The sequence below is a fragment of the Cnephaeus nilssonii genome (genome assembly GCF_951640355.1).
Source record: "Cnephaeus nilssonii genome assembly, chromosome: 11".
Classification (NCBI taxonomy): domain Eukaryota; kingdom Metazoa; phylum Chordata; class Mammalia; order Chiroptera; family Vespertilionidae; genus Cnephaeus; species Cnephaeus nilssonii.
The window spans coordinates 21,965,396-21,980,518 of NC_137082.1; the positions used below are offsets into that span (position 1 = coordinate 21,965,396).

Sequence of the window (15,123 nt, forward strand, 5' to 3'; positions counted from 1 at the left end):
TCCTTCTTTTTTACGGCTAAGTAGTATTCCATTGTGTAAATGTACCATAGCTTTTTTATCCATTCATCTTCTGATGGGCAGTTGGGCTGCTTCCAAATCTTGGCTGCTGTAAATAACACTGGAGTGAACTTAGTGGTGCATATGTTCTTTCAAATTAGTGTTGTGTGTTTTTTTGGATATATTCTCCAAAGTGGAATTGCTGAGTCATAAGGCAGTTCCATTTCTAATTTGCTTTCCACAGTGGGTGCACCAATCTGCATTCCCACCAACAGTGTATAAGGGTTCCCTTTTCTTCACATTCTTGCCAACACTTGTTTTTTGATTTATTGATGATAGCCATTCTGACAGGTGTGAGGGGATATCAGAGGAATTTGCATTTTTCTGATGTTTACTGATGTTGAGCATCTTTTCATATGTCTATTGGCCATCTGTATGTCCTCTTTGGACAAGTGTCTATTCAGGTCCTTTGCCCTTTATAAAATTGGATTGTTTGTTTTTTAGGTGTTGAGTTTTATAAGTTATTTTTAAATTTTGCATATTAGCCCCTTATCAAATGTATCATTAGTGAATATATTCTCCCATTCAGTGGGTTCTCTTTTCAATTTGTTGATAGTTTTCTTTACTGTGAAAAACTTTAGTTTGAGGCCAGTGGTGTGGCTCAGTGGTTGAGCGTCAACCTATGAATGAGAAGGTCATGGTTAGATTCCCAGTCAGGGCACATGCTTGGGTTTCAGGCTAGATCCCCAGTAGAGGACATGCAGGAGGCAGCCAATTAGTGATTCTCTCTCATCATTGATGTTTCTATCTCTCTCTTCCTCTCCCTTCCTCTCTGAAATCAATAAAAATATATTAAAACAAAACAAAACAAACCCCCAAAAACTTTAGTTTGATGTAGTCCTATTTGTTTATTTTTCCTTTTGTTTTCGTTGTTGGAGGAGATATATGAGAAAAAATATTGCTGTGAGAAATGTCTGATATTTTACCGCCTATGTTTTCAAGAAGTTGTGGTTTTACTATGAATAATCTCTCCCCTTGGTTTCATAGGCAATTGAAAAGCTACAGTCTGGTGCTCTTGCAACGGATGCAGTGACTGCAGCTCTGGTGGAACTTGAGGTATTTCTTTTCTTTACATTTTATTTAAAATACTTGTGAGTATGTTTGTTATTCTTAAATGACATGAAACTGCTGAGTTAGTCAACCAGCAATTATATGACCAGTGTTTACCAACAATATTAACTAAGTTGTGAAGAAGCCTGTGATATTGTTAGATTGTTTTTATTGGGGACTTCTCTGAGTAATATAAGAAAGTTGGTTAAGTTCCTTTTCCCCATTTTGTGAGATTCATGAATATAAAAGTTACTAGTACTTAATGTTACTGGATACTTCCATTTCCTCCATATTTTTAGTAGGAAAATTCCTGAAGTTAACTCCCCCAAAAGTAATATGTTTAGAAAACAAAAATTTCCAACTATTTATAAGTGTCTTAAGTGGAAGGGAAAGTTTCCTTACCAACCTAATGGTTCAGTATATATTCTGAAGCTATGCTCTGTGAAGCATGTCTTGTCCAACGTGGTTCTTAGGTTAGTCTCCAGTTAACTGCAGACGTTGAGGAATTCAGTGGGGAGGTGCTCAAGTTTGCTGTAATTCTTTGTACTCCAGATTGAGGGTCTCTGAGCTCTCTTAGTGTGGAACTGTGACTATGAGTTTGTCCAGGGGATGTTGAGGCCTTCAGAAGACCAACTTCTGCTGCTCACACTTAGAGAAGATAGATTTGTGTTAGTGAGTTTAGAGGATTAGAGAGAACAAAATGTTGGTTGAGAAGACTACTTGGGGAATCAAATAAGATAGGAAGATAAAATAGTGATGAGTTTGAGGGAGAAGGGGATGGTTAGAGTAGATCTTCCCAAGTTGACTAGATTGTGGCCTTTGTGTTTAGGCTCTCATATCAGGGCACCTACTCTGTCATGCCAGGCCTTGCTTTTCCCTGTGAAAATTGCTCAGGAGTTTGCCTAAAGTCATAGCCCTGTTTTCTGTATATTCCCTTGCTATAACCTGCATGGCTAGGGTTCAGGATCTGAAGAAGGGGCCACGCTCAAATGAATATACTATACAAGAAATGTGAATTTAGAAGGCATTGGGGGCCAGGGGTGTCTCTTTCGTGAAGAGCACACCAAAACTGGGTCCCTTCTTCTTTTATTTACTTGAATACACATTTGCCCTTTAGCAATGCATACAGGCATATCAAAGGTAAAGTTTGGTAAACAGTAAAAGGATGATCAGATTAGAGAATTGCCTTCAGCCATTGAGCCCACAGCAGGGCAATATGCTGATTTTCAGCCCTGCTGAATATCAAAGTCCATTGGCTGTCCAATGGGTCTTTTTGCATTAATATGCTAACTACTGTTGATTTTAGCCTCTGCAATCTCTGATCTGCACTTTTGATCATGCTTTATATATTTTAATCTCTCCTGTTAACACTTTCAGTTTGGTTTTAGCCAAGGAAGATAAACATACATGGTGGGCACCAGTTCTATTATAGTTTGGTCCCAGAGGCATCTGACTTGGGGATATGTGGTCCTTTCCTATTATGACTGATATCAGTTCTACCATATGTCTGTGGGAACCTCACACCTCTCCTTGATCCAGTTTTTTCATTATAATATGGGGATAATAATGCCTGCTTTACAGAGCTGTGAAGATGAACTGAATTAATATGACAGTCACTGAGAACAATGTGTGGTACATAGAAGCAGTTCATAACTGTTAGCAATTATTACTATTATGAAGTGTTTTAGAAATGATATATATGAGGTGAATATTTATAGTAACTATTAATAGCAAGTTTTGTAATGTCAAAGAAAGCCTAATTATATATATTGGATAAGAGGAGAAAAGAAATGCAAGAAAGAAGATTGATGTATACTTATCACCAAATCTTACCTTTACTCAGCACATACACACAAGGAGAGCTTCATGTAATTTAATTCAGTTCTTAATTGCAAATTACTCTCCTTTGTGCAGAACGTGATGTTCTGAGATTATCTGAGATTACTGGTGTATGGAGTCACTGTGGGTCTGGGGAATGAAGGTTAATGAATAGCTAAGGGATATACTATAATGGCAACTATGAATACAAATTGAGTAAAATTAAATTTTGCTTTTTCTTTTCATTTTAGAATAACTTTAATTTCCCCAAGTCATACTTATATCATATTGACTATTTAATTACATTCCTCCCCACTGAAGTATCAATCATATTTTTAAAATTTACTTATTTATACTTAAAATGATTTAAATTACATTTGGAATAATGTGTTACACATAAGTAAATGAGCTTTATAATTTTGAATGATGATCTATGTTTTTTAAGAGCATGGGCATGTGAAGTTTTTTTTTAAACATGTTCTATTATTTTTGATTGTTATAGAATTCTGTTCTGAGTGAGATTAGTGTACTTTCCCCCATTAATTTATTAAATTTTGGGAAGAATTACCTTTAAAAATTCCTTAATGTGGAATCTTTGATTAAAATATATGTTAGTAGCTTAAAGACTAAGGCTAACCTGGAAGAATCCTTCTGAATCTTAAAAATTATGTTGGACTGGCTGGCATGGCTCAGTGGTTGATTGTTGACCTATGAACCAGGAGGTCATGGTTTGAGGTGCATGCCTGGGTTGCGGCTAGATCCCCAGAGGGGAGGAGAAGGAGCATGCAGGAGGCAGTTGATCAATGATTCTCTCTCATCATTGATGTTTCTATCTATCTCTCCCTCTCCCATCCTCTCTGAAATCAATAAAAATAAATTTAAAATAAAAGAATTATGTTGGAAGTCATGTTATACTAGTAGTGTCTCCCACAGTTTCAGTCACCTTGCATAATTGTGATTTGTAACCTTTAAACAGGGTGAAGTTTTCTATCTTTAAAAAAATTTTTTTTGTTTATTGATTTGAGAGAGAGAGAGAGAGAGAGAGAGAGAGAGAGAGAAAGAAAGATTGATTTGTTCTTCCACTTACGTATGCAGTCATGGATTGATTCTTATATATGCCCCCACTGGGGATGGAATTTGCAACCTGGATGTATTGGGACAACACTCTTAACAAACTGAGCTACTTGGCCAGGGCTAAGTAGACTGAGGTTTTCAAATAAAGAGTTGAAGTATTGTAATAGTTTGGGTCAATGGGAAGACATATGAAAATCAGATTCTAATATATTCAGTACTTCAAGAAATATAAGCAATAATGTTGAGTCCTCTCACTCTACTGAAAAGTCCCAGAGGGTCTGATTTATACTGTTATGTTTATTGAACATAGTTACTTATCTTTAGTTTTGATCAATCTATTCAGTAGAGTTTTAATTCAATCTTTTCAGTCTTGTCCTACTTATTGACTAGATATGGACAGTCATACCTTTTCTTTTGGACTTTGGGATATACTTTTTGACTAAAACAAAACTGTACTTTTAAAACTTGCCTGTTACATTATTACTTAGGCAGATAATGAAAATCAATTTGAATTTCTTGAACACTTTACTAATTATAAATTGATATGACTGAAATGCTTTATTGTTCCATGTTGGCTAGAGGGCGTTTCTGGCTTTGTATTTTGAAAAATATGAAAATTTGCACTTAACCCAAGTAATAAAAAGTTCTCTGATCTCAATTCAATGTCATACAGGAAGAAGAGACAAAGTGAAAGAAAAGAAAGTTTATATATGTATGTATGATATACAACCAAAAAAATGATGTGTCTAAGTGACCTACATTTAATATACAGTAGGTCCTTGGGTTACGTCGGAGATCCATTCCTACGGCGCAACGTAACGAGATTTCGCCGTTAGTCGGAACCCACCTACATAAGCACCTACGTCACTCACATGGAGCACATACACAGCAGTAATGAAGTGAAACAGTAAAAAAAATATAAAAGAAAGATAACAATTCCTGACCTTTACTTGTGGTAAATAAATAATAAAAAACATAAAGCATATATGTACATATGTCGAAATGACGGAACTTTTTTTTTTAATAAATAAATGAGTGGCCCGGTGCATGAAATTTGTGCATGGGGGGGGGGCTTCAGCCCAGCCTGCACCCTCTTCAATCCGGGACCCCTCAGGGGATGTCCGACTGCCGGTTTAGGCCTGATCCCCGGGCCTAAACCGGCAGTGGGACATCCCTCTCACAATCCGGGACCACTGGCTACTAACTGCTCGCCTGCCTGCTTGATCGCCTGTAACTGCCCCCTCCTGCTGGCCTGGTCACCCCCAACTGCCCTCCCGCCGGCCTAGTTTCCCCCAACTGCCCCCCCTCCCCGCCAGCCTGGTCACCCCTAACTCCCCCCCCCCCCCACTGGCCTGGTCACCCCTTACTGCCCCCCCTGCCAGCCTGGTCACCCCCAACTGCCCCTGTCCCCCACTGGCCAGATCACCCCTAACTGCCCCCCCCCCCCACCGGCCTGGTTGCCCCTTACTGCCCCCCCCCTACTGGCCTAGTAACCCCATGCAGCCTGCTGCTCGGTTGTTTGGTCGCCCCTCACTAATCCCCCTGCCGGCCTGGTCGCCCCATGCAGCTTGCTGCTCGGTTGTTTCATTGCCCCTCACTGATCCCCCTGCTGGCCTAGTCGCCCCACGCAGCCTGTTCGGTCGTCCGTTCGGTTGCGATGGTTGCTTAGGCTTTTATATATATAGATGGGAGATGGCAACGTAACCACAAAATGATATACATGGAGTCCGACGTAACCCAAGGACTGTCTGTAGTCCATCTAGACTCATCATTGTTCAGCTTTTCTTGAAACCTATTACCTTGTGTCGTTTCCTATATCTCATCTACCAGTGCAGACAAGTGGTGTTTTCCTAAGATTATCACTTCTGGGCACTAGATTGGGTGTTTCTTACATTTAAATAAGGGAGGTGGGCTGAGCTCATAAGTTCCTACCTATTAAACTGATTAGCTTCTCTCTTCAGGGTTTTGGGAGGGAAGTGGCCACTCTGTAGGAGAGGTGTTATGTAGTGTGGAAGTGAAAATGATATGACACCAAGTACAATTTGTTTATCTTCAAAATATGGGGAAGGAAATAGATCAGTTTATAGATCATATTTTAATAATTATTAAATTTATTTGGTCCCATTGTTTTATTTAGCTATATATATAGCTTTTTTGAGATTATCCTTATAACTAATGGTGACTTATATCCATTGGATAGTACAACTCTGATTTCACTCACAGTAGAGAAGATAAATATTGTGAAACAATTTGATCTTTATAGCTAGGGCTATGCATTTGGAAGACAGTTGCTTTCATGGCTGCTTTTACAATAGTTTTGGTTCAGGTAGTGACAGTGAATTTTAAATTCTAAAGATAATTTTGCACATTTTACATGGTACAGCTTCTGATATGAATTTTTTCTTTGAGAAAATTGGATATAGATCTGGGTGAGTCATGATGCCACTGCTAAAGTAGAAAGTGTTTTATAGATTCAGATAAAAATGAGCTAGAACTCATAAAATAATTATGGAAGCTCCCTTTGCGCATAGATTTTTAAAATAATATACTTTTATTGATTTCAGAGAGGGAGAGAGAGAAACATCCTATATAATAAAGCATAGTATGCAAATTGTCCCCTCGACCAGGAGTTTATCTGGGAGTTGGACCAGGATGTGGGGTTGGCTGGGGGAAGGGAGGGAGGCCCCAACTGGTGGTGGTGACAGGCGGCCGGGGGAGGGGAGGGAGTACCCAGCCGGCAGCCGGCAGCTGCTAGGGACCCTACCAGTGCATGAATTTCGCTCACTGGGCCTCTACTCAATAATGAGAGAGAATCATTGATCAGCTGCCTCCTGCATGCTTCCTACTGGGGTTTGATCCCACAACCCGGATATGTGCCCTTGACTGTAATCGAACCCAGGACCCTTCAGTCCACAGGCTGATGCTCTATGCACTGAGCCAAACCAGCCAGGGCTTGATTTTTTTCTTTTTTTTAAGTACTAATGCCTGGTTATAAAATTCTAATAAGAAATAATAGATGAAATTTGAGTGACAAACTTTTGAGAAATTATTTGTTGTTGTGTGTGTGAAAACTGATGAAACTGAGATTTTGAAGCTCTTGATGTAGCTAGCCTTTGGGAGATTTTGGTTAATTCATTTTAAAACCTGGTTATTTTGGTAGGTAGAATACTCTGTGTTGAAAGTAGTATATAGCTTTTGATGTGGATAGCTTTTACATTTCATATAGTGAAAGGCAAATTGTATAGGCTCCTTTATTAAAAATATTTTGTTGAGTTTATGTTATTCTAGTGGACCCTGCAGTTATTTCATTCATCCTTAAAGGCTCCCCATGGTCAGGGGAGATGGTAATTAATAGTTGAAATTAGTTTATTGTCCAAATGCTTCAGCATTTAAAGAGCAGATTCTATTGGGGACAAGTTTTTATATCTGTCTGCTAAAAATAGTCCATTGTCTTTGTATCTCTATATAATCTAATATAATGCTTACTTATAAACTCTAGGAAAATACTTTAAGAAGTAGCTTTTTATCCAGATGGCTAGTAATTTGGGATATGAGATAAAAATAAACCTCTTGCATTGTTATATATTTTTATTATTATATATAATACTAGACGCCCGGTGCATGACATTCATGTACTGGGGCGGGGTGGGTGTGGGAGGGAGGCATTGGTTCCTCAGTCTGGCCTGTGCCCTTTAGCAATCTGGGAGCCCGTGGGGAGCCGGCCTAAGCTGCAGTCAGACATCCTTAGTGCTGCCGCGGAGGTGGGCTGCTGTGCTTCTGTGCTATGTGGGAGCACACTGACCACCAGGGGGCAGCTCCTGCATTGAGCGTCTGCTCCCTGGTGATCAGTGTGCATCATAGTGACCAGTCGTTCTGCCTTTCAGTCGATTTGCATATTACACTTTTATTATATAGGATTGTTATACATTTATCTATGCATCCTCTTATACCCACAGCATGCATTTCTCTAAAACAGGAATCTTCAGAATGTCATCACTGTTGAATAGTCGGTTGTTGGTGGACCATTGCCAGGCACCTTTGTGCAGCTGCAGGATTAGGCTACACCCTCTTCCTTTGGCTGGAATTATTTGTGTGCCCCAGAGGGAGAGGGAGAGCACCTAAGGACTGCTAGTCATTGAAATGCTTATTTTCAATGGTTATGGAGTTGATGTGACTTGCTGCTGGCATATCTAGGTTGGAAGGGAACATTGGGAAGGAATGATCTGACCCCTTTTCTCTCACCAAACCTGTAGCAGGTTTACTTGTGGGATTTCTTTGTGAGTAGATGCTTAACCACAAGCTGCTCCCTATCCCACTTAATGTTTGCATTTTATTGCAAAAAAAGTGAGGGTGTCTGCTTTGCAGTCATTTCTGTTTATTTGGTAGGTTAAAAATTACTTAAATTAATGAGCATCTTCACTTGGCTGCATATTTTCTTTTCTTTTACAGAAATCATCTTTTCATAAGCAGAGGGTAGCTGAGTATTTCCGTGGATCCTTCTTTCCTCCTTCCCTCCCCTTCCCCATAGGGCTGACCACATTGGAAAGACAGCTTGATGCATTTAGCTCACAAGTGCCCATTAACTGTAATGTGACTGATGAGTCTAATTTTAGACCTACTACCTTTGAAAGTTCCATTTTTCTCTTCTATTGATAATATCCTTTATTCTCTGTAATGGGAAGAGGTCCTGTTTTTATATATGTGAAGCAAGGAGTTTTACCCTTTTTCTTTTTTAGTACTTAAAATGTTTTTATTACATGAAATTTGAGTTTTGACTTTAGATGCTCTTTTTCCTCTTCTTCAACTTAGTGTCATTGATTATTTTAGTCAAATCCCTATTTTGCCTGTCTGTTTAGCAGTGTTTCCAGTGGTGCTTCAGTATTTCTGTGTATTCTGCCTGTTTATAGAGTCTTTATGTTTCTCTGCATTTTTTGTTTTATTTTTTGAGGTGTACACACACAGTTACACTTCATGGAGTTGCATCCAGCCAAGTATCCATGTTCTTCTTGTGAAGAGGCAGAGAAAATCACCTCTCCCAAGAATTTCCACCTTCTGACCAAGGGAAATGTGTCGTGAAGAGCTATACGCAGATGGAGGCAACTTGTTTGCTTGTTCTGATGCTAGAGCATTGATTTAATTAGAAGACAGGCTGTGGGTGGCCATGTGCAGACAAAGAAGCACCAGACAAGAGCCCAGTTAGCCTGGGACAGTAAAAGTAAGTTACGCTCTTTTAAGAACACTTCTGAGTACTGATGCTGATTCTTGCCTTTCATACTAAGGGGCAACTTGTAACTTACTGTTTGTGCTTACACATTAGGTACATCTGTTCTTTTTCTGAGACCCTAGAAATGAAACTACTCTCTAGCACAAAGTACCTGCTTAATGGAAAAGCTGTGCTCTTTTTCCTTTCAGTTTTCTTTAGACTAAAAAGAACCCTGAATGAATTACTACACTCTATATTAATTTTACACGGCATCAACACCGTGTGTCAGTTTTTAACTAGGTCAAACCCTTAAGTACAGAACTTGTTATGTTTTACTTTGTACTGATGGTTCCCCCTTCTAGCCATTTCTTAATGAGCTGTATTCACCTTGGCTGAGTCTGTTAGAAGATGTGGTCCAAGACCTGTTCCCGGGGAACACGTAGCTTTGTTTGTGAACCCTTATTTTGCTTTGGGGGTTGTTACTCTTCGAGAATACATTACATTTTGGAATTCAGTTTTGAGCTACTTTAAGCTACATTTGGTAGTGTCATGGAGTTGGTAGTAATCCTGTGTTTTAGCTGTGGGGAAGCAATTTAGACTTTTGGATTAAGTGTAACATGTCTTCTTGTCCTGTGTTAATAGAGATATTAGATTCATTGACTTTGGATTTATAGTGTGCATGTTGAATCATGTGTGTGTGTGTGTGTGTGTGTGTGTGTGTGTGTGTGTGTGTGTTTGGATCTATATCATTTGGGCATCAATTTTATAATCTGATTTTATTTATTTATTTTGTGTTTTTGGTAATGAAGCAACTAGGCTAAGAAGAGTTTTCTGTGTTCAGCAAATCACAGGCTGATGCCATGATGTCAAGCTGAAAGACTGCCTTTAGATTTTACATTTTTGTCCATCTCTCAAACCCAGGCCCTTATTCAGAATCTGGAAAGGAATGAGAAAGTGATATAATTTTTCAGAATCCCATCAAGATAACCTGATCCAAAGCAGAATAAACTATTTTTTTAAATTTATTTTCTCTATCATCTAATTTTTATATGGGTAGTAGGTTTTATCTAAGTGTTAAAATAATGAAGGCTGCATCTCACTATAGGAAAACAAAGAGCTTAAGGTTGAATTGTAGGCATCTTTGTGCTTTGGCCATTCCAGCTGCCAGGGAGTTTGTGCTGGCAGCCATTCTCACTCAGGGTCAGCCTCCTGCATGGTAGACATGCTTACTGACAGTTCATGACATGTATATACTGTAACAAGGGCGTCAACACTACAACACTTATTAGACTTCTCAGAAAATTCAGAGTGAAGAGCTTATGTTTTCCTCTTTTGGAATATGTGCAGATGTTAACATTTTCTAGTGGGTTGGAAGTCTTTTTAATAAAAAGCACAGTTATAAGCTTCTACTCATAAGTTAGCAACCCCCTCCCCATTCTGACCATTTCCTCACCTCATGATAGAAGGATGGTTTAAGTTATTATAATTCCATGGTCTGTTGGGATTTTTTTGAGTGATATTTTCATATTATTGTCAGCATGGTTAAAAGGTGTAATTATTTAGGTTGAAGGGAAGTGAAAGTGGATGCCAAATTTAGCTTTACTAGAGCAGCAGCTACATTTGTCTTTTCCATTGTAGCTCATGTGGAAAAGACAATTCCAGGTACCACGTGTGCTAAGCTCTTCCTGGACATCATAAAGAATCCAACTAAAATAAAGTTTAAAACTATTTCAGATGTGCAAGTCTGCTGAAGCCAATACTTTATTTTAGAGATTTGTGTTATATTTGACAAGTAACTCTTTGTACTGTGATTCTGTGGGTTTCAATTAAAAAATAAAAATAAGCTGCTGTGATGTCATTTTTCTGCATAATTATATATGTTTATGTGAAAATTAGTCAGATTACTAATAGAAATGAGGTAAGGACAGATGTGCAGTGCTTTTTTATTAAAATATTTTAAATAATAAATTAGAGAAAAATATGGTGCCATTTTTGACAGACTATTGTATGCTAGATTAACATGTGCGCTAGTGAACAAATATCAACATTTGTGGCATTTATTCTGACTTTTCCTGAAGAGCTTGATGCTTCAAGAAGATCATAAAATGTCCTAGTTTCTAATACATATGCTGTTGCATGTGAGGTTTTTTTTTTTTTTAAACAAACTATGTTTTCTTTTGTATAATTGAATAGTTAAAAAAATTAACTGTCACAGATACTAAAATTGCATATTCAACATACTGTATTTGACTCAAGTGTTCACAGTGTGATGCAAACAAACGTTCTCTCAACTTGCTTCCAGGATAGCTAAAATATTACTTTAACACACATTTAAAGCAGAGCACTATAATGATTTGGCTAGATGTAATTCTGGGCTGTCTAAGTTGAGTAATTTCCTCAGGCATTCCAACTTTGATCAACCACAGCAAGAACTTTCAGCTTGTCTGTAAAGCAGCCAGTGGATCTGTAAATATGTCCTGAGGTAGAGAGAAAGAGAGAATGCCAGAAACGAAAGAACACTTTCTATCCTAAGAAGCAGCTACAGAATGAAAATGGAAAGTTTTTTGTTTGCCTAGGAACTCTTTTTAGGTAATTGAGCCTCTGATGCCTAACTATGCCCTGTGGTTCTGTACTAATGAATGAAAGATACTTCATTTGGGCCTAATAAAAATGTTTTCTGGCTAACTCTGCTGAAATTTATTGGTTAAAGTTCATTAATTGTTATATTTTTCATTCTTTATTAATATAATATTAATTGACTAAAAACCTAAACATAAACAATAGTATGTATCTCAGTAAAGCATGTCTTAATTGTTTTTAATTGGCTAATATTTGGGTGAAAATATTCTTACATGACCCTGTTTTGGATAATAACTCTAAGAACAGGCAGTACCACTAAATAAATAATCTCATATACCTTTTTGTTTTTAATACATGGATGAAAATAGATTGTCTGGTTTTTATTTTCAGTCCCCTGAAAATGAATTTGCAAACGTCTACAGGTTTCTGTATAGAAGCATTAACTAAGAATATTTATAGTGGTAAATCAGCCTCTGCTATATGGGAATTGCTAGTTTCCTGTATTTTTAGACACAACATGTTCATATCACATGAAGATAACTTCCCCTGGAAATCATTTAAGGTGCAGTTAACAACTGCTTGCAAACTGGATTTAAATTGGATAATCTGTCTAGTTTCTTTCTGATCTTGTTTTTGTAGTCCCATGATATCAGATACCATGACCCCCAGTTAGCTTCTATTGTGAAAATTCTACTTTTTTAGGTCAACGTGTACCAAACATTAGGAGGAATCCATAATCTTGTGATTTTCATGTTGCAGATATCTATTCTCCAATTAGTTAGTCATGGAAAACAAGGCTAACATAGTTAAAGAAAATTTACTACTAATGAAAAGAAGACTTTATCATGTTTCTCTTTCATTTCATTGAGCATTTTTTTCAGCACTGGACAAAGGGCAGTATAATTGGTAAATTTACACCCTTTAAGCCTTTACCCTGTATCCTAAGAGAGGTGCAGAGAAATGAAGAATGGGCAAGTTGAGGGGAAGTTGAAAGGGCAAGGCCTGGATAAGCCAATTGTGATGTTCATAGGCAGGATACTTGAGTGGATTTCTGAGTTGGTTACCGTGTTACTGTTTCTTTGTTTACCCCCCACTTTTTCTTCCTCTAAATATTGTCCATCTGAGTGGCATAATTTCTTTAAAATTTAATACTTGTTTAATTTCATGTGGTTATTGTCTTGATCTCGAAATCATTAAAATTTGCACTGAGAATGTAAGAGCTAACTTTTATAAAAACTACCTGGGATCTGGTATCTAATTTATAGATTGATTTTCATTATTCTTTAACTATTTTACCTGATTATCTCTTTGTCATATTTTGCATGTTATTTGAATGTTTATTTTCTCCCTCCCATGTAACTATGTAAGTTTTGCATGCGGGTTAAAATTCTTTTAAAAAGAATTTTACTCCAAACTACTAGCTCCAAAGAGAATACTATCTGTTAACATCTTGATAATTGCAGTTTACCATTGCATAAAGTTGTAGGCGAAGTTGTGTATACTAATGGTAATCAAGGTATTGAACCTGGGACCCTTAGGTGCACAGGTGCTGACACTCTATAACGATGTGGCAACACTATCCCGGGCTGAATCCACTACTTCTTAATGAAAAACATAAACTCCCCCCCCCCCAAAAAAAAAAAATCATTGATTTGCACATAATGTTTGTGGTTGCCTCTATGATGGTTATCGAGAAAGCTCTGTATGTCCTTTTACTAGTGATTCTTTCACATTTTATTAATGTTTTTTCAATTCATCTAATTTTTCTCCAGTAAAAGTTGAATTCTGGCTTTCAGAGTGGTTAATTTTTGTAGCTCTCATGGCTTATTTTGTGCTTTCTTATTCTCCACCTCCTCTCTGCTGTTGCTGATAGGTGCCTTTATAAGCATCCTCATGAATGGGGTTTGCAGAGAAAGGGAAGGTAAACAGCTTATGAAGTTCATTTACTAGTAGGTCGGAGTTTCTCAAGATAAGGGCCATGGTCCCCCTGGATCAGGATCACTTGAGGTAGCTTGTTCAGAAAGATGAAGGTTCCCTATCTTCACCTCACATGGCCTAAATCACAGTCTTTGGGGATGGCAGTCTGGAAATTTTCATTGCTGATTATTTTTTAAAAACCTTTTAATTTTTAGATAACTGTAGATTCACATGCAATTGTAAGAAATAATACAGAGAGAACCCTTGGAACTTGACCCCACAATGGTAACAGTTTTTTAAAAATTTGCAGTTAATCTTTTATTTTAAAAAATTACATGATAGTTTAAAAACTTTTGTCGAAGCCGAGTATACATATACAAAAGTGTACACATTTATTGTAAAGAGACAATTTCTTGAAATTTTCAGATTGAACATAGCTGTGTGTAATCAGCCCTCAGATCAGGAAACAGAATATTGTCAGCCCCTAGAAGGTCCCTCATGTCCCCTCCACTCCCTCCAGTGTCATGCCTGTTCCGAAATGGAGTCATGGAGTATGTAATCTTTTGTGTCTGCCTTTTTCGTTCATTAATTGAGGGGAAATTTATAGAACACAAAATTAACCATTTTAAAGTAAGTAATTCAGTGGCATTTAAACATTCCTAATGTTATTCCACATCTACCTCTGTCTTGTTCTAAAACATTTTCACCTCTTCAAAGGCAACCCTGTACCTATTAAGCAGTTGCTCTCCATTCATTCCTCCTCCACCCCTTGGTGACCACCAATCTGCTTTCTCTCTCTATGGGTTTACCCATGCAAATTAAATCACACAATATGTGATCTTTTGTGTCTCTGGTTTCTTTCAGTTAGCATGATGTTTTCAAGGTTCATCCACTTATTCCTTTTTGTGGGATATTATTCAACACTAGAGGCCTGGTTCATGAAAATTCATGCACCGGAGGGGGGATCCCTCAGCCCAGCCTGCCCCCTCTCACAGTCTGGGAGCCCTCAGGGGCAGGAGGCTACCTGGCGATCAGGGGAAGGCAATACCCCTATCACACCTCGACCGGCCCTGGTTACTTGAGCCTCGGGTGGCTCTGGGTGGCTGGGCAGCCGCCATCTGAGGCTTGCCTGCACCTCAGGCCGGCCTTGGGTGGATGGGGGGCTGAAGGGACTGGGGGACTCCAGAGACAGGCAAGTGGAGCAGCCGGACCGCCCTGTGGGCGGGCCCAGCCATACCGCGCGCCTGCGACCGGCGGGGCTGAGAGGACTGGGCACCGCCATCTTGTGGCTGTGGGCACCGCCATCTTTGAGGGTGTTATGGTCAATTAGCATACTCCATCTTTATTAGATAGGATTTTTCATGAATAAACTATAATTTTCTTCATCCATTCATCTATTGGTGGACATTTGAGTTGTTTCCACT

The 15,123-nt window shown here is 38.4% G+C and overlaps 1 protein-coding gene across 6 annotated transcripts in view; it reads left to right on the forward strand.

The window, feature by feature from the left end:
* The window catches only part of TASP1 (taspase 1), a 249,769-nt gene that overhangs the window by 24,174 nt on the left and 210,472 nt on the right, over window positions 1–15,123 (forward strand). For all 6 annotated transcript variants that reach the window (XR_013814158.1, XM_079783747.1, XM_079783749.1 and 3 more), the window contains exon 4: window positions 1,045–1,113. Coding sequence is in view for 5 of the 6 variants with exons in the window: in XM_079783747.1 (XP_079639873.1) it covers window positions 1,045–1,113 (69 nt within the window). In the remaining variant the exon portion in view is untranslated. The remainder of the gene's footprint in view (window positions 1–1,044; window positions 1,114–15,123) is intronic.